The sequence below is a fragment of the Periplaneta americana genome, chromosome 6 (genome assembly GCF_040183065.1).
Source record: "Periplaneta americana isolate PAMFEO1 chromosome 6, P.americana_PAMFEO1_priV1, whole genome shotgun sequence".
Taxonomy (NCBI): domain Eukaryota; kingdom Metazoa; phylum Arthropoda; class Insecta; order Blattodea; family Blattidae; genus Periplaneta; species Periplaneta americana.
This window is the reverse complement of record NC_091122.1, coordinates 75,972,124-75,991,789: the sequence shown is the minus strand read 5'-3', so window position 1 is coordinate 75,991,789 and position 19,666 is coordinate 75,972,124. Positions and strand designations below refer to the sequence as shown.

The window sequence follows — 19,666 nt, the reverse complement described above, 5'->3', positions numbered from 1 at the left end:
CATCTACTACTCACTCCTACACCATTCAGGTCCTTATTTCCATGTTAGAATGCCTCACAAAGAAATTGTATATCTTTCAGGAAGCAGGTGGTAAATTTGGCAAACGTGTCTCCGAAACATTACAATGTAACCAACCTCCTAATATAGAATACGATTGCAGCACCAGTGGTAAGATATCAGCAGCTCTCGTACTGTCCTGGATGTGTAAAGTACTGCAACCAGAACTAAAGGGAGATCGCTTCTGCTCCTAGATTCATGGTCTGATCAAACAGACACAGATTTATCAGCCAGAGCCTTCGGAAACAGGGATTTAGATTTACACACAAAAATCATACCACCTAAAACCACAAAGTACTGTCAGCCTCTAGATGTCTACTTCTTTCGCCAGTACAAACTATTTGCGCGACACATTGAAGAGAACATACATCATGATGAGGGTAATGTCGTCAAGCTGGATGATAGGATCTTCATTTTCAAGTTGAATTCTTTGATATACAATCAGATGAGCCTATGCTTCACTATGCGTGGAAGGCGTCTGGATACATGTCACAGGACATGCCACTTCCGTTCCGTAATGTGTTGGACATAAATTTTGCTGGTCTTGACATATGCAGCATTCCTGATTGTGATTGCAGTTCCGCCATTATTTGCTCGTGGTGTGAGATTCAACTTTGTTTGCAGCACTGCCTTCTTACATCACATTACCATAAGTTAGAATGAGGTACGTATATGACAGTTTACAAATCTATCTGTTGTACGTAATCTCGTCATTTCATGTATCATATTTCACAGGTAGATGATGTTAGGTACTCTATGACTACAAACATTACAGTTGCGAACCCTACTTTTATACACCTTGTTTCAGGGGTAGCAAATGATTTCGAAATGCCACACTTCACACCAATTACTTTGGCCTCATGCTTGTTCAGCCCAGAAAGTTCCCATGGCGATTTTCGTTGGAAGGTTCGAAAGCATCCCTTGTTGGTTACTGACTGTATGTTACAAAAATAGCATTTTTTTGGGAATAGACAGAAATTATAAAATACCATTCTTACAAATAACATGAATAAAAATTATGGAATTGTTAGATGAGTAATTTTATTTTATTGCTGCACTAGCAAGAAGGCGGCCGGGTAGTTCAGTTGGTAGAGCAGCTGGCTATGGACTGGAAGATCCGGGGTTCGATCCCAGGTGGTAACAGGATTTTTTTTCGTTGCCAAACTTTCAGAACGGCCCCGAGGTTCACTCAGCCTCCTATAAAATTGAGTACCGGCTCTTTCCCGGGGGTAAAAGGCGGTCAGAGCGTGGTGCCGACCACACCACCTCATTCTAGTGCCGAGGTCATGGAAAGCATGGGGCTCTACCTCCATGTCCCCCAAGTGCCTTCATGGCATGTTATGAGGATATCTTTACCTTTACCTTTACTAGCAAGAACAGAATCATTATTACTTACTTCTGTTATCGAGGTCAATAATAGCATCATGTTAAGGGCCATGTTCCATGTTCTTTAGGGGTTCAGTTTCATGACATTTTGTGAGGCCTTCAGAGACATAAAGAACCCAAGCTGAATTTGGGACATACCGAGTGACTCTCATAATCATATGGAATGTTAATTAGGCAAACCTGCATTTCAAATTGTGATGCCAAAATCAGGGACTCCTAACTTATGCTCCAAGACGAGTGTAGATAGGGATGTTAATTATCGTAAATAGCTAAGATTTAAAATGAGGTACAATACATTAGGTATAAACACAAGTCATTTATTAATGTATTATTTTTGCATTTCACCCCTAAGAATAGGATAAATAACATCTATTTTGATGATTAGCTTATGCATGTATTTTTACATTTCACCGCTTAGAATAGGATAAATAACATATATTTTGATAATTAGCTTATGCATGTAAAGCGTTAAATGAGATTTGATTTGTGTCTTATGTTCAAATGAATTTCGTCTTTGTACACTTAGTTCACAGTATTCTGTAAAGATGTTAATACTGTTTCTCTTTCCTTACATACACTAAAAAAGTAACAGGCCATTCTCCCACCAGTGCTATGCTACTACGAAGCTACCGGAATGCAACTGATAACTTGGTTATCGCGCAGCAACTGTTAGATAAGGAGCTCGCACACATAAACTATGCGACAGCTTCAAAGATGTTTGCAAGAGGTCGTCTGATGATGTCATCGTTGCTTATCAGTATCTCAGAAGGAAGAAAGGGGGGAGCTGTTGGATGAACCGTATATTACGAACTACGTCAATTGAGCGGCTTTTGTTTGTGCCCAAGAACTGCAAAATGACAGAAAAAAAAGATTCAGTTATTTTATCGAATATCTAGTATTTTATTGCGAAAGTAAATTATTCAGAATACATAATGTTATTTATCTACATCAGTGACGTAAAAGAGGTTTTCAAGATTCCTATATTTTAAGAAGTATAATCGAAATAGGATATCTTACCACAGTTTGCAGATTTAATTTAAATTAACATCACTTACAAATAACACTGACATTTTAAATTAAATTAAAGAAAATCTAATTTACGAACTCGTCTACATTTTTTGACTCCAGCAAACACATTATATAATCGAAATTAATATTTGTTGAGATTATGTTCAGTATATAATTTTATTTTATTAGATACAGTGTGTAACATTTTGGATTTAGGTTTCATCTTTTACATAATGCAGTATGATATTGAAAGCTTCCAAAATGTCACACCTCCAACCCTTAACGTAATATATAGGTCTATATATTCTGTATGTTATAATTTAATTTACCTTTGGGGAGGCCGAGATGTAGACTGTTCTAACATTTTCATGGCATATTATTAAATATAATAATAACAAATGCTACAGAAAGATGAAGGTACATGTGGACATGCTCAAAGGACGAAAGCAGATATTAGATAGACTATATACTAGTACAGAAAAGATTCCGAATTTGCTTAAAAAATGCAAAAACTTTACCAGGAGCATATTAACTCAGATCATGTCCTGCTGATAGGCGAAGTAGATATTCGTCTGAAGAAGATAAGAGGAAGACAGATGACGAAGAAATTGAACATGGAAAAACTGAAGAACAAAGAGCAAAGTAGAAAATTTGAAGCAAATTTTCAAGAGAAAGCCGGTACATTAGAATCCACACCTGAGAATAGTAATGAGTACTGGACTTATCAAAAAAAACTGTATATAACAGCAGAAGAAACCATAGGATACAGAGAAGAAGTGAGAACGAAGAAACATTGGGTCACAGAGAAAATGTTGGAGAAGAGGAAGGTAGAAGAAACTACAGAAAACTAAACAACGAACTAAGAAGAAAAACTGATAAGGCGAAGGAAGACTGGATGAAAGAGAAATGTAAAGAAATAGAGGATTTAGAGAGAAAAGGAAGATATGATTTAATGTACCATGAAGTAAAATCTTTGGGCTTCAAAATAAGAACAGGAAATTCATGTGATTGATAGAAGATGCAATCGGAAATGAAATAACAGGCAAACTAGGAATACTGAACAGATGGACGAAATATGTAGAAGAGTTAAATGAGACAGAATCTTCCAGTTGACTTAGCTGTAGAAGATGAAGCAGCAGTATCTTACTTACTTACGGCTTTTAGGAACCCGCAGGTTCATTGCCCACAATCAGTTCCTATTCTGTGCAAGATTAATCCAGTCTCTATCATCACAATCCACCTTCCTCAAATCCATTTTAATATTATCCTCCCATCTACGTCCCAGCCTCCCCAAAGGTCTTTTTCTCTCGGCCTCCCAACTAACACACTATATGCATTTCTGGATTCACCCATACGTGCTACATGTCCTGTCCATCTCAGACGTCTGGATTTAATGTTCATAATTATGTCAGGTGAAGAATACAATGCGTGCAGTTCTGTGTTATGTAACTTTCTCCATTCTCCTTTAACTTCATCCCTCTTAGCCCCAAATATTTTCCTAAGAACCTTATTGTCAAATACTCTTAATCTCTGTTCTCAAAGTGAGAGTCTAAGTTTCACAACCCTACAGAAAAACCGGTAATATAATTGTTTTATAAATTTTAACTTTCAGCAGACTAGATGATGTAAGCTTCTCAACATAATAATAACCGGCATTTCTCATACTTATTCTGTGTTTAATTTCCTTCTGAGTGTCATTTATATTTGTTACTGTTGCTCCAAGATATTTCAATTTTTCCACCTTTTCAAAGGATAATTCTCCAATTTTTATATTTCTATTTGGTACAATATTCTAGTCACTTTGTCTTTTCGGGATTTACTTCCAAACCTATTGCTTTACTTGCTTCAAGTAAAATTTTCGTGTTTTTCCTAATCATTTGTGGATTTTCTCCTAACATATTCACGTCATCCGCATAGACAAGAAGCTGATGTAACTTAATTCCAAACCTTCTCTGTTACCCTGAACCTTCATAATGGCATATTCTAGAGTGAAGTTAAAAATTTGTGATAGTACATCTCCTTGCTTTAGCCCGCAGTGAATTGGAAAAGTATCAGAAACTGGCTTATAAAGACTGAAGCAGCCGTATCAGAAGACAAAAAAGTATTTTCTATCTTAAGGATAGAAGTTGAAGTAGCGCTTAGGGAAATGAAGAATGGAATAGCAACAGGAGTTATTGGAATCCCCGTTGAATTACTGAAATGCTTGAATGAAGCCAAGAGGTAAATTCTATCATTATGCAATGAAATATATGAGAAAGGCGAATGACCTGAAGATTTTGATAGAGTAGATTAGAATAAACTGGTGGGAATCCTGAAGAAAATAGGTGTGGATTGGAAAGAAAATAGGTTGTTCAACATCTGCTTTGAGGACTTAGTGAAGAACTGTTTTCAGAACATGGGAGGGGTGATAGTAGGAGGAAGAAGAATAAAGTGCATAAGATTTGCTGATGATATGGCATTGTTAGCAGAAGAAAAGACGATACTAAGGGATATGGTAGTGGAACTAAATGACAACTGTGAGCAGTATGAGATGAAGATAAATGCAAACAAGACGAAGACTGGAAGAAAAATAAAGAAGGTAAAAGTACGAATTCTAAATGAGGCAGTAGAGCAAGTGGACAGCTTCAAATACTTGGGGTGTACTATAAACAGTAACATGAGCTGCTACCAGTAAGTCAAAAGGAGGATAGCAATGGCAAAGGAAGCTTTTAATAGAAAAAGGAGCATCTTTTGCGAACCTCTGGAGAAAGAACTAAGTAAAAGACTAGAGAAGTGCTTTGTGTGGAGTGTGGAATTGTATGGGGGGGGGCCAAAGACATTGACATTACGACGAAGTGAAGATCAGCGACTAGAAGCATTTGAAATGTGGATATGGAAAAGAATGGAATGTATGAAATGGACAGATAGAATAAGAAATGAAGCTATGTTGGAGAGTGGGTGAATAAAGAATAATCCTGAAACTGATCAAGAAGAGAAAAAGAAATTGGTTGGTTCACTGGCTGAGAAGAAACTGCCTACTGAAACATGCACTGGAAGAAATGGTGAATGGAAGAAGAGGTGGAGGCAGAGGAAGATATCAGATGATAGACGACATTAAGATATACAGTATGGATCATATTATATGGAGACTAAGAGGAAGGCAGAAAATATGAAAGATTGGAAAATTCTGGGTTTGCTGTGAAAGACCTTCCCTTGGGCAGAAGACTGTGAATGAATGAATTATAACACTAGTCTACAACATTTTTTGTGCCGACAAACAGAATGCTGATTATTACCAAGTCTGATGCGCTGATTACGAATATGTAATCAGATTTTTCCCATCATGTCAGGTTTCTGAGCACTGCAACAATGTTATATTTTATGAATAGCCATAAATACAGTGCGGGCGGGAAGTAACTAGGTATTATTAATTGGCTGTAGAATTTTTAATATCGATGGAACCATAATGAAAATTGTCTGTATATATAAATCATTAAATAGAATTTGAACTTTTGTTCGTCCGTAGTATAGATGATGGCTGTGAGGGGCAGTTCGCGCAACAATAGCAAAGATGGTTGATCACCTATGTGTTCGCGAGAGAGCGCAGATTGCTGCTCGCTATGAAGTGTGGATTTCCGTTGTTTTCGTTCGAGATGGTGCCATATGGAGAAAGGAAGGAATGCCACAATCCGTCCAGAGACGATAAAGAATTGGAATCACGGATTCGGGGCATTATCACCAATGCCCCACTCAACTTCCTCCAGAAGACTGTGGATTCCATTACCGGCCGCTTGAGGAAATTGGTGGAAGCCACAGGTGCCTACGTTTAATTTTGATATATGCTTACGTATTCGCATTTAACAAGGTACACATGAAATAAATTTCAATAATTTAATGTTGTAAATATAGAATTTATACACATTTTTCAATACCTAGTATATATGTAGCAGCGCTTCTTTGGTTTCTATCCATTATGCCAAGTCCCTCTTCACTTGACACATCTGAATCATGGTTTGTTGATACTTGAAAGATAAGATAGACTTATAGGGTACCTGGTAATGAAAACAGAGACAGTCTGTACTTTGTTTAGTTCGAGTGTAGAGGTTTTGTTAGTAGTGTGAGCTGTTCTGTGTGAAATGAAATGAAGAAGCAAAGGCGTAGTTTTAAAAACTTTCCGAACCAATGGTATGGTGTGAGCAAAAAACCCACTAAGATGATTGTCATTTCTGCTTAATCAATGTTACTGGATTTTCTTAAAAATATAAGAGACTCATTCAGTATCCTAATCTCCCGTCAGCTATAAGACCAATACCTCACGGAGAAAATTTACCTGTTCCCATGCCACCTTCTACATACCAAGAAGAATCGGAATCTGACATAACGTCATCTGATGATGTGCAGCCCTCTACACAAAGGGATAATGAAGAGAGAGAAGAAAGGCCACATTTAATAACATAGGTGGAACTCAATGATTGGTATACGTGATTTGTACTTAACTAAACAGCTGACTGAGCTTCTAGGATCTCATCTTCAGGAATGGAAGGTGCTGGATAAAGATGCTAATGTTTCAGTATTTAGAAACATAAATAAGGATCTATTACCATTTTTCATAGTTAAAGGTTCTGGAGTTTGTGCATGCAGCGATGTAAATGGACTGATTAAAACTAGGTATTACACATAAAGCTGAAGAGCTGCGCTTATTTATAGATGCTTCTAAAATTAGTCGGAAAGCCATTTTGTTACACAATTGCAATAAACTTCCCTCCATATCTGTAGCACACAGCACAGCAATGAAAGAAACATACAAAAACATGTGTCGTATTCTTGAAGCCATTAAAATATGAAAACCATTGTTGGCATATTTGCGGGATCTTAAAGTCTTCTACATGGAATGCAGAGTGGATTCACTAAATATCCTTTTTCCTGTGCCTTTGGGACAGCCGAGATACTCAACATCACTATACAGTCAAGGAATGGCCAAGAAGAGAAGATTTCACTCCTGGGAAACATAATGTAAAATTTAAACCTTTAGTGGACCCACAAAAAATATATCTCCATCCTTTACATATTAAATTATGGCTCATGAAGAACTTTATGAAAGGTATGGACACAACAGGCAAAGGTTTGAAATATCTAAGAAGAATATTCCCTAGTTTGAGTGATACAAAATTAAAAGAAGGAATATTCATTGGATCTCAGATTAAAAAAGTGATGGGTGAATAATTTTTTTAGAAAAAAATTAACTCCAAACGAACGTGCAGCATGGGAGTCATTTAAAAGTGTTGTGAATGGGTCCCTCGGCAACAAGAAGGAAGAAAATCATGACGAACTAGTTCAGAATCTTTTTCAAAATCATAAGAATTTTGGATACAGGATGTCTGTCAAATTCACTTCCTACATTCTCATTTAGATTTCTTTCCTAAAAACTTGGGTACAGTGCGTGACAAACAAAGGGAACGCTTTCATCGAGACATTTTACAGATGGAACAGCGTTATAAAGGGAGATGGGATCAATCTATGATAAGTGATTACTGCTGGTTCATACAAAGAGAGAATACTACAAGATACACAAAAAAGTGTTTTAAAGCGATGCCTGCCTTCCACTACGTAAATGTAAATAGCCATTTACATCATTATAAAATGAAGGATACTTTATTTTTAGTACTAACATCACTATAATAGTGGAACACTATGTTTGTGCATTCTGCATTAGATATTAAAAATGTGGAACTGCTTAGTTGGTATCGAACTTTTTAGAAGTGTAATAAGGGTAATAACTGAAAATCTGAGGGTGCTGCTGAAAAATGGGTTCCATTTTTGGATTCAGCATGGCAAATATGTGGATAGTAACAATGTTTCATTTCGGCACAATTTTCAAAGTTAAAATTTGTAGACTAGTGTAATCAGAGGCAGAAAGTAGTCAAGACACCTTCAAAAGTTGAATAATCAGAATATATGTAAAATTCAAATTGATAATCTTGAAAATCATTTTAAAAATGTTTTTGGAACTATTTGTGATAATATTTGTTTCCAGTTGAATGATTCTCAAATGAATCATTTTTCAGACGGTACACAAATAACAAGAGGAAGATATTAAAAAATCCTTGAATTCAATTAAAATTGTCACAAAACTGGGTCGTAACAGGATTACTGTTCATGTGTTACAACATCTGAAAACATCCGAATTTATGTCTACAGGCAAATGGAATGCTTTACTTTAAATGTGTTCCATCTTCATTTACCTCTGGTTGAGGTTCTGGCTGATGTATACATCTATTATCAGGCAATATATCTCATTTGACGATATGTGTCAGAGGAAGAACAATTTGTTTGTATACTCTGAAGTCTGATTAGTGGAATATGTAGCTAATCAGCGATGTATGCAATGGAGGGGAAAAGGAACTGGCCACCCTACCCCATTATCTTCTGGTCTAGATGCCTCATAAGTGGTACCATGTTGGTATCACTTGCGGTGTTCAGACCTGTCTTCAGACAGTTGACTAAACAACATCATCTTCATTTCGGCTTGCTAGAACAATTCTTATCCATAAAGGCAGAAACACAGATGATGTAAACCGATAGCAACTCATCAGTGTATTCTCTGTAATTAGAAAAGTGATCGAAAGAGCCCTCAGTGTTAAACTGTCATCAAAGAGGCTTTATTTCCATGCCAGGAACTCATGTTAATGCTTCAATTATAAATGGATGCCTCCAGACTGCAAAGACTTGGAAAAAAAAATGTTGCATCGTATTTCTTGTTGTAAGCAAGACTTTTAATACTCTGTTAAACATGACCACCTCATTCATAAATTACGTTCAGCCTCTCTTCCAAGGAACTTATGTTTCCTTATTAAATCTCTTCTTACAGACAACTCACTGCAAATTGAAGCAAATTTAAAATAACAAAACCTATCCCAATCTTATGTGGGATCCCTCATGACTCTCCTCTATACCCTACTCTTTCTAATCTAGCAATTGACAGTGTTATTAGAGATTTAGCAAATAAAATATTGTACAAGAATTACTTTTCGTTATCTGAAGACATATAAAACCTAACTGCATTTGCTTTGTGGATGACATTGACTTGTTGCCAAAAACAAAGAAGCAGCTGAACCTCTTATTCCCCTTACTGAAAGCAACCTCGCCACTATAGGTAATCCCTCCCCCCCCCCAAAAAAAAAGCAAGTCAATCATAATTAATAATGGTAAATTGACCAGAGGAAAAATTTTTATCATCCACAACTCAGAGATAGATTCGATTTAAGATAAAACAGAAAAAAAAAATAAAGTAAAATATCTTGGAGTTGGCTTTAATAGTGAGATTGTACTAGATTAAAAAAACTAATTTAAACTCAAATCTTAAATCTGTATATTTGGCCAACATTTGTCTATCCTTTACATTGTGCGGTTTTGCACCATCTTTCAGAAAATTTCTCAGCAGTTTGAACAAAATTCTCGGCAGTTCTGTTAAGGAGATTCTAAATTTTTCTAGTAACACTCCTAACACCATTTATTCTCCTAAAACATTTCGAGGACTTGGATTAATTAATGCTTAATGGGAAGCCAAGATACAGCATTTTAATATCTGCAACAAACTCATAGCCACCAGCGCAGCTCAGGCAGTAGCACGTTTGCCTGTTGATCTGGAGTTGCACTTGGGTGTAGTTTCAATTCCTGCTTGGGCTGCTTACCTGGTTGGGTTTTTTCCAAAGTTTTCCGCCAACCATAAGGCGAATGTCAGGTAATCTGTGACAAATCCTCTGCCTCATCTCACCAAATACCATCTTGCTATCACCAGTTCCATCGGTGCTAAATAACCTAGTTGTTGATATAGCTTTGTTAAATAACCAAGTAAAAAAACCCATCCAAGTTAATGGCATTTATTTACATAGTGTTCGTAATCTAGATGACGAACAAAAGCTGACTTTTCAACAATTACAAATCTCAGAAGATTCTCTGCCACTAAATGCAAAAGCAAGACATTTAACGAGACATTGTTTGATGATGATCTTCAGAAGAATGGCGTCAACTTCCACTTACAGGACGAGGAATCTCGGTATATGAAGAATGTCCTATTAACACATAAATAAGATCTCTCTTCATCGGAATTTATAAATGCCATGAAAATGTCTGTTCCAGGCAGATCCTACAATACTAGCCTTTGCCGCCTTGAAGGCTATAACAAGATGGAAGATCTCTGTCATGTGTTGGGGTTCTGTCAGAAAGACAATCTGATGCATAATAATAGGCACAACAGATTGAGAATATCAATAGCCATTAATGTCATTAAACAAGGTGTGGAGGTTTTTGAGGAAATTCAATGTATTTCCGAAGATGGTTCCAACAGAAAAGCAGATATTATTGCTATTAATAGACAACATCATAAAGCGGTCATCTTGGATCCAACTGTATGCTTTGAAAGAGATAATCAACAGGTCACACAAGTTGATTGTGAAAAGAAGGATATTTACGAACCTTGCCTTCCCTAGTTGAGTGTTAAATATACGATTCTTCTTGGAAACTGAACTGTCATTGGTCTATTATTTGGTGCAAGAGGATCTCTGCCAGAATTCTTGAAAAACCTTGGTTTCAATTTTGCAACCTTCAACAAAATTGTCTTTCAAATATTAAAGGATTCAGTTCAAACTCTCAATCAGTATATATATATATATATATATATATATATATATATATATACTTATTTTAATTGTAATTAAAATTGTAAACAATTCAATTACATATTCACTGTATACATAAAATATTTGCTCTTTGGATCTTTTAGTCACCCTTGATATAGGGGCAGATGATTTTTTTAACGAATCTTACTGCTACTGTCGTTTCCTACTTTTCCCACTCTATCTTCTTGAAGAACATGGTTTTTCTTGCCATTCTTGATCAAATTCCATCTTGGAACAAAATGCCTTGTGGAAGATACTCAGATTTGTTTTGTTTTTATTTATTTATCTAAATGATAACAGCTCCCTGTATTAACAGGCTGCCACAAAGACAGAGCATATTGTGCAATAGGCAGTTGGAAGTATAAATAATATACATATGTTTAAGTTGAAGGGAGTCTTACAACAACGACAAGAAATGACTGAATAAATAAGTAGGTACTAATTAATTAGTTGAAGATCATTGTTGACCGTAGAGATGGTTTCGGAGTATAAATATTGATCCTCTCAGAGCTGCAAGAACGATGTCATCAATTGCCTTCCTCTGTAGGCCGAAACATTGCCAGGCCTGGAAGAAGAAACCAGGAATAGTTCCGCGCATTCCAACCATAAGGCCTATTACTTCAATTTGTTGTAGACCGTATTTGTCCATGAAATATGGAACGGTACGTACATAGATGTCGTTTTTTCCCTATTTACATCTTCAGGTTGGCTCTTTTGTTTTTCAAATCTAACGGTGGGATCGATGATGTAGCCATTGTTGTTATTTGGCGGGATGGCAATCATGTCTATTCTTCTTGTACTGCCATTGTCTGCCAGTCTGTGAACTTCTTCGAACACTTGAAAATTTATTGATCTAAACTGTTCAGTGATCATCGAACGAATTCTATGGTATCGTGAGTTACGGAGTACTTCACCATGCGGACAAGAGCCCAGGACATGTGCAAGTGTTTCTGGCTCTCTGTGGCATCGCCGACAGAGGATGTTGTCCCGAGTCCTGCCCGGAAGGGAACGTACGGAAGACATGTGTGCAGTCATTTTATTAGCTTCGCGCCACTCGCTAGAGGTTAGGCCTTCACAATATCGTATCCAGGAATTCGCCGGAGTAAACTCGCTGTATAGCTCTACACCAAGACCTTTCTGAGGTAGCTTAGCCCACGCCTCTAATTCCTTTTCTCGCAGTTTTTTCCTCATACGTCGAGCGTCGTACAAACTGGTTCGTGGGTCTTTAATTACATCGGATGTCTCGGTTAACTGCAAAGATTTGACGCATTCGGTGCTTTCAGTGAAGAGATCTCGAGTGGCTGTGACGTAGGGATTGGCTGACAGTGTGAGGACGCGACAAGTATTGGCGTGCTGAAGATGAGCTTCCCACTCTGCTTTGAAGAGACCAAGACCTTTACACTTCATATCTGAATAAAGCATATGGTCTGGCGTGTCCGTTGGGAGCTGTAGAATTTGTTTGAGGGCACTTCTGATAAGTTTATCACTGTCTTGCAGAAACTTTATTGGGATTTTGTTCAGCTCCGCGGTCTGGAAGGGATAAATCAACGATGTACAAATAGATGTGTTTAAAACCAGAAATTTTTGTTCACATTTCAATAAGGGTGTAGAAGCCAGTAAATCGAGTTTTTTGTGTAGATTCTGAATTATACCTTTAGAGTCGAAATTTAGGGAATCATTGAACGTGACGCCGAGATACTTAATTGATTCTCCATGTTTCAATACTCTTATCCGACAATTAACATCTAGATCCAAGGGTTCTTCTACAAGTTCCCCTTTCTCAATACGAATGCCGACACATTTTCTTGGGTTTACTTCGAGGCCTATCTCATTAAATTTCTGCATAGCTATGCGTGTTAATTCTATATCTGCTTCTCTACTTTTGCCAATGATTATGGTGTCGTCAGCAAAACCCAAAACTGTAAGAGGTGGCAGGTCTGGGCTCAGTGTTTTGCCATAATGTTTACAAATATTATCTTCAGTTAATTCGTCGAGGATATGGTTAGTTGCGATATTATATAATATTGGCGATAACGGTGATCCCTGCATGACGCCTCGTAAAAATGACACTGCTTTCGTCTTGCCATGAGGGGTTTCAATTTGAGTGATATTATTGGATTGCAAATTCATGATTAAATCTGTTAATCTAGAAGGAATTACTTCAGCTGGTAGTGTTTTATTAAGGTGAGTATGACCTACGTTGTCAAAGGCTTTTCTTATGTCTAATAGTACAACTGTTATGTCATCTTTTTTTGTTTTAGCAGATCTAAGAGCGGAATTGAGTATGGAGGTGTTTATTAGCGTACCTGGTAAACTGACGAATCCTCGTTGATTTTCATTAAGTTCAACATACATTCGAAGTCGTGAATCTAAAACACGTTCGATGACTCTTCGAATAACCGAACAGATGGTGATAGGACGCCAGTTGAAAAGATCCTTATTTTCGCCACCTTTAAACAATAAAATTGTCCGTGCTTTTTTTCAAGCATTCAGGTACGAAACTCGTCTTTAGCATTCGTGTTGCGATTATTGAGATCACTTCACTAACCATGTCATCTCTGATAGCTCTAACAATGACGCGATCTGGTCCGGGACTAGTGTCACTGATGTTTTGTTTGCAGAAACCAGGATCAGAATTGTTATAATGTAAAATATTAAACAAAGAATCTCATTTTGGGAACATGCCAAAGGGGAATGGAGAAGAAAATACTCGGCATATCTTTGAAGGACAGGATTAACAAGAGGTTGCAAGAAATCACATCCTCCAAAAACATAGTTCATGAAGCAGCAAGGATAAAATGGAGGTGGGGAGGACATGTGGTAAGGCTGCAGGGGAATAGATGGGCGCAAATAACAACTACTTGGGACCCTTACCAAGGAAAGAGAAGACCGGGAAGGCCGAGAGTCAGATGGGCTGACTCCTTCAGGCAGCAGATCAGAACACACTGGAGCAGAGTAGCTCAATGTAGGAGAGGATGGAAGGAGCTAGGACGACAGCTAGTTGAGTAGAGACAACGCATCCCAAGGACAAAGTGATACATATCCTAATATGTTAATTTAGTGCGAATTAAACGTAGACCAATGAGTAGGAACTGAAATCACCTGAATGACAAAGCCTAAATATTCTAATGTGATAACTAACGTGCAGAACAGACTAACAGCAATGAGTACAATCCTAAATGACAAAAGTTTTGAATATCTTAGTTATAATTAAGTGACAAAGTGTTAATATTTAGTCATAATTGTCGATGAGTAGTACACAACTCCGCCCACGTGGACTAGCTCGACACGTGAGCAAAACGGAGCCAGAGCTTTCCCTCTTTCAGGAGGCCTTAGCCCTTCTAAGGGACACTAATAGGCTATTTCATTCATTCATTCATTCATTCATTCAATATAAAAGTACTTAACATATAAATCTTAAGTCAAAGCTCAAATGAATGTGGTAATAGGTTGCAGCACAAACTCTTTTTTTCACTATTCCATGCATTCTGTTGTTTCATTGTGGACTTAAAAAGTGTGACAGATTCAATAATCCTCTTCTTTCATAGCAGAAATTACCAGAAATCTCTTTTTTACCTCTCATTTAGAGCTATAATTCTGTCAGATAACTTAGTAAAAAATGCAGAGAATTTTGTTGTTGTTTGAAAAAAAAAATATTTTAACAGGTTTATATGATTGGTTGACTGTTGAAAATGTATAGTTTTAATCTGTTGCCACTACACCTTTTCCAGTTGTATTTCAGAAAATATCAATAATTGTATTTCAGATTTGTCATTTGTATTTCAGATTAGTCAATTCAATTTCAGATATTATAAATTGTATTTCAGAAAACATCGATTGTATTTCAGATTAGTCAATTCAATTTCAGATAGTATCAATTGTATTTCAGAAAACATCAATTGTATTTCAGATTTGTCAATTTAATTTCAGATAGTATCATTTGTATTTCAGATTAGTCAATTCAATTTCAGATAGTATCAATTGTATTTCAAATTTGTCAATTGTATTTCAGAAACTATCATTTCTATTTCAGAAGTTATGGTTGGCACGTTATTCTTCAATGTTAAATCCATTCGAGATCATTTGGTGTAAAGTGAAGATGTACATAAAAACCCATCTCAGAATTCCTAACGTCATGGCTCCTGGTGTTGTAGGCTAATTTACCTACTGTAGAGAGTAAAATTGGTGAAGCAACACACATAATATTGTTGGTGGTGATTGTTCTCGTGCAGTACAACACAGTACAATCATCAACTGAAGCTTTAGCTATGGAGAATATGCCTGTCGGACGCTAAAATGCAATAAAGTTGAGGATTTTTGAAACCCATTTTCCATTTTTTATATATATATGTTAAAATCTCAAGTAGGCCTACATTTGTTATTTTGTGATATAAAAGTGACTATGTAATCTTAAATGCATTATTTATTTTCTGAAATACATTTGATACCATCTGAAATACAATTGACAATTGATAATTTCTGAAATTAAATTGACTAATCTGAAATACATTTGATAATTTCTGAAATACAATTGATATTTTCTGAAATACAACTGGAAAAGGTGTAGAAACAATGACAATATAGAAGCAAGCCTCAGATTATATAACACTGATATACAACAAAAGAAACTCAGAATATAAACTCAATCATTTCTGTCATGCAGGTTCGGGAGGAGCATGTTCTGGATGTGCTGTATGCAGCAGACATGTACTTGCTTCCTGGTCTGAAACGTGGTTGTGGAACTATCCTGGGAAATTGTTTGAGCATAAAGAATGTAGTGAGTAGACTGAGGACTGCACGGCTATTCCAACTGCCCCAGCTTGAAGACCAGTGCACTCGTTTCATAAGCCTGCACATTGATGAGGTACAACTTTAATTTGCAATAAGAGGGTTGCCCAAAAAGTAATCCACCACATTTTTCTTCTCGCCTTTCAGTATTGTTAAGAATGTGTAATTTTTTATGTAGCAAATTTTAAATTTCCTGTACTTATAAATGGAATTACAGCTCATTCCACCAGATAGTACCATTGCAGCAATATATCAAAATGGAGTCTGTCAGTGACATTCGTTACAAAAAACTTTTCATTCCTTGATGTTGAAAATAAAATGGTTAGAAAATTTCATAAATGTCTTTGTCAAGTCTGTGGAACCCCTGTAGTGTACAGAAATAATGAAGACTTCAGAGACAGGACAGATCAACCTCCATGATTTGCGATGCTCTGGTTGTCCCTTTAAGCCATGACTCCTTACTTTTTTCATTAACAAAAGTGTAAAGGATGATGTGCTGTCTCATTCTGACCCATACAAAATGCAGAGACCCATCTTGCAACCAACCTATACTGTAGTGCATCATTGCCACAAGTTTCAAGTAACCCTTGATGACTTGATGTGCATTTCTACCACGAGCTACCTCGATTTTTATCCACGATCGCTACTCAAGTTTAGTAAACATGTTTTAGAGCAGTTAAAAATAGTGCTCTACATTTAACCACCCACAATAACATCTGTTGTTATAGCAACTGGTTTTATCTTAATTGTTTTTAATCATTGTTCACTGTTAATTGATTAGTAGGCCGATCTATCAAACCCTTATTTAGGGCGGCTTTTGTACTAATTACAAATTAGTTAGTTATATCAACAATATCTTCTACTATGATCACCAGTTGTCTCTTATTGCATGCAAATGCGCATGACTCATTCCCGGCGCAGTGTTGCCACTACTTTATTTACAATCCATGTAGAAACAATTGTATGTTGGATTGGTCCTAAGTTACATTTATATTACAAGTTAATTAGAGACAGTAATACAGTTACAGAAAACTTAGTTATACAGTTTAAAATTATGTAATAAAATTAATATTACTTTTACGAGTACTTCAATGTTACATGATTTAATAATACATTTACCTGTAAAACTAATTTATTTGGTTAATTACTTGAGGCGCACAGTTCCAAAACCCTCTAAATCCACTTTTTCACCAGAATTACTTTTTATCTCTTCATAGTAAGGATTAATGCGCTCTATTGACCTATATATCAATAATGTTCAAAAGAGATCTACATATAGTGAACAAGTTCATCTGAAAAATAGTTACTTTTCCAATATCCTCTAAATTCCAAGCAACTTTTCCAGTATTCTCTATAACCAGTATCTATTTTTTGTATATTCTAGTAGTATAGGCCTACTGATTGTGAGATCTGGCACTTGGTATGCCTTATCATGTTTTCCTGCCAGGTAGGGTCTTCGGTAGATTAGAAAAATAATAGGGAAAATAAATGTGATCACTGATTCTTCTGAATACATCAGAATTTATGTATAAGAAGGAACTGTTAAGAAGCTAGGATATGATGTTCCTGTCAACAGCTGGAAGGAAAGGAGTGACACAGGTGCTGAAAGCATTTTCAACTTAGCCCCTTCTAAGAGAATTTTCTTCAAAAAAAGGAAGTCAGGTGTATTAGTGAGAGGAGAATGCCACTATCGTTATGATTTTGGAGTTCACCGAAGTCTTTTGAAACGAGGAAAAGCAATCCATGGCATGCAGTTGCAAAGAAAACAGTTGGGGGTGACAGTAAAAAAGGAGAAAATTCAAGATATTGATAAACTTTTTTCAAAATATTTTGGTCCTTTGTGGAAAACAAACAACGATCTGCAATTGTATGCCCGTCTCATCAATGAAAATGGAGAGGAAGCAGAAGAAGACGAAGGAAACATTATTGTCACCATTATTGTCGGAGTAAATGTCAATTTATAAAATGATTGTTTAAAGTAAACTATGGACTGAGTTCTATTTTTTTGTTGCTGGAATTCCATTATGATATGTGATTATTGCATACATCTGGAGATATTTTTGGTCGATGAAAGTGACGACCTGAAACTGTAGGAGTGAATGTGTATTTATAAGGAGATTGTTCAAAGTAAACCCTGGACTGAATTCTATGTTCTTTATTGCTAGGATATGTGTGATTGTTGCATACATTTGGAGATATTCTTCTCTTGGAATTCAGCTCAACAGTGTTTTATTAAGTGTTGAGTAATGATTACTTTCGTATATATTCGAGCACGTAGCCTACCATATCCAAATTTGTAGCATGATAATGGATTGTTTCTTGAGTAATTCTTTATCTTCAATCTGCATTCTCATTTATGTGAACAGTATAATCATCAAAAATAGTCCACACCTGTGGAGTAGCGGTTATTGCGTCTGGCCACAAAACCAGGTGGCCCGGGTTCGATTCCCAGTTGGGGCAAGTTACCTGGTTGAGGTTTTTCCCGGGGTTTTCCCTCAATCCAATATGATGGGTAACTATCGATGCTGGACCCCAGACTCATTTCACCGACATTATCATCTTCACTTCGTTTAGACACTAAATAACCTAAGATGTTGCTAAAGCGTCGTAAAATAACCTACTAAAAATCAATAATATCCCTGTAACTCTTCTATAAACAAATATGTTTGTTGAAATCTACTAAGGAAGAGACTAGTGAAGTGCTTTGTGTGGAGTGTGGAATTGTATGGGGGCAGAAACATGGACATTACGATGAAATGAAGAGAAACAAATAGAAGCATTTGAAATGTGGATATGGAGAAGAATGGAGCATGTGAAGTGGACAGACAGAATAAGAAACGAAGCTGTGTTGGAAAGAGTGGGTGCAGTGATGTAGCATTTCCCTCATAACTCATAAAGCTTTTAAATTTTTCATGTTCTCTCTCTCTTTTATTTTATTGCTGAAACTCATGTTTACAATATCATGCTCTTTCAACTACATTCCTTAGTAAATAATATTTGTAATTGATTAACTAGCGGACTTACTCGTGTTAATTATGTAAGTCTGTGCGGCTTACAGCTGTTTCGGTGCTTCATCACACCATCCTCAGAGCCTACTAGATCTCGGCGTCATCTTGAACTTCTCTGCCTGTTGTGTGGGTGCATTTGATTGTTGAAAAGTGGAGTCAAATAATGTGTGTGTACTGAAATTGATCTGTGTGTTGAGAATTTGATCGGGGTGTGTTTTAGTGTGTTTGTATATGTCGTATTATTCTAGTGTGTTGAGTTTTTTGTTCTTGGGTTGTATGTGTAGGATTTCCATGTCCGCATATATGGTATTGTATGTATGGTTAGCATTGGTTATGTGATCGGCGTATGTAGATGTATTGTGTCCTCTGGTTATTGCTTTAATGTGTTCTTTGTAGCGTGTTTGGAATGATCTGCCTGTCTGTCCAATGTAGAACTTGTCGCAACTATTACATGTGAGTTTGTATACACCCGTCTGGTCGTATTTATTTGTTTGTGTTTTTTGTGTGTTGAGATGTCTTTGTAGTGTGTTTCCTGTTCTGTATGCTATGTTGTATTTCTGCTTTCTGAATGAAGATGTGATCTTATGTGTGCTTTTGTTTTCATATGTTAGTGTGATGTATTTCTTGTGTTTGTTAAGTTTTTGCTTTGTCTTTCTTATGATGTTGTCTATTATGTTTGGATTGTAACCGTTTTCTTGTGCTATGTATTTGATTGTGTTCACTTCTTCATTGTAGTGTTGTTGGCTCATGGGTATGTGAGTA

General features: G+C 36.5%; 1 protein-coding gene across 2 annotated transcripts in view; it reads left to right on the top strand.

Moving 5' to 3' along the window:
- The window catches only part of LOC138701421 (ankyrin repeat and BTB/POZ domain-containing protein 1-like), a 119,510-nt gene that overhangs the window by 86,848 nt on the left and 12,996 nt on the right, over positions 1 to 19,666 (top strand). For both annotated transcript variants that reach the window (XM_069828286.1, XM_069828287.1), the window contains one exon: positions 15,772 to 15,972. In XM_069828286.1, the coding sequence (XP_069684387.1) occupies positions 15,772 to 15,972 (201 nt within the window). The remainder of the gene's footprint in view (positions 1 to 15,771; positions 15,973 to 19,666) is intronic.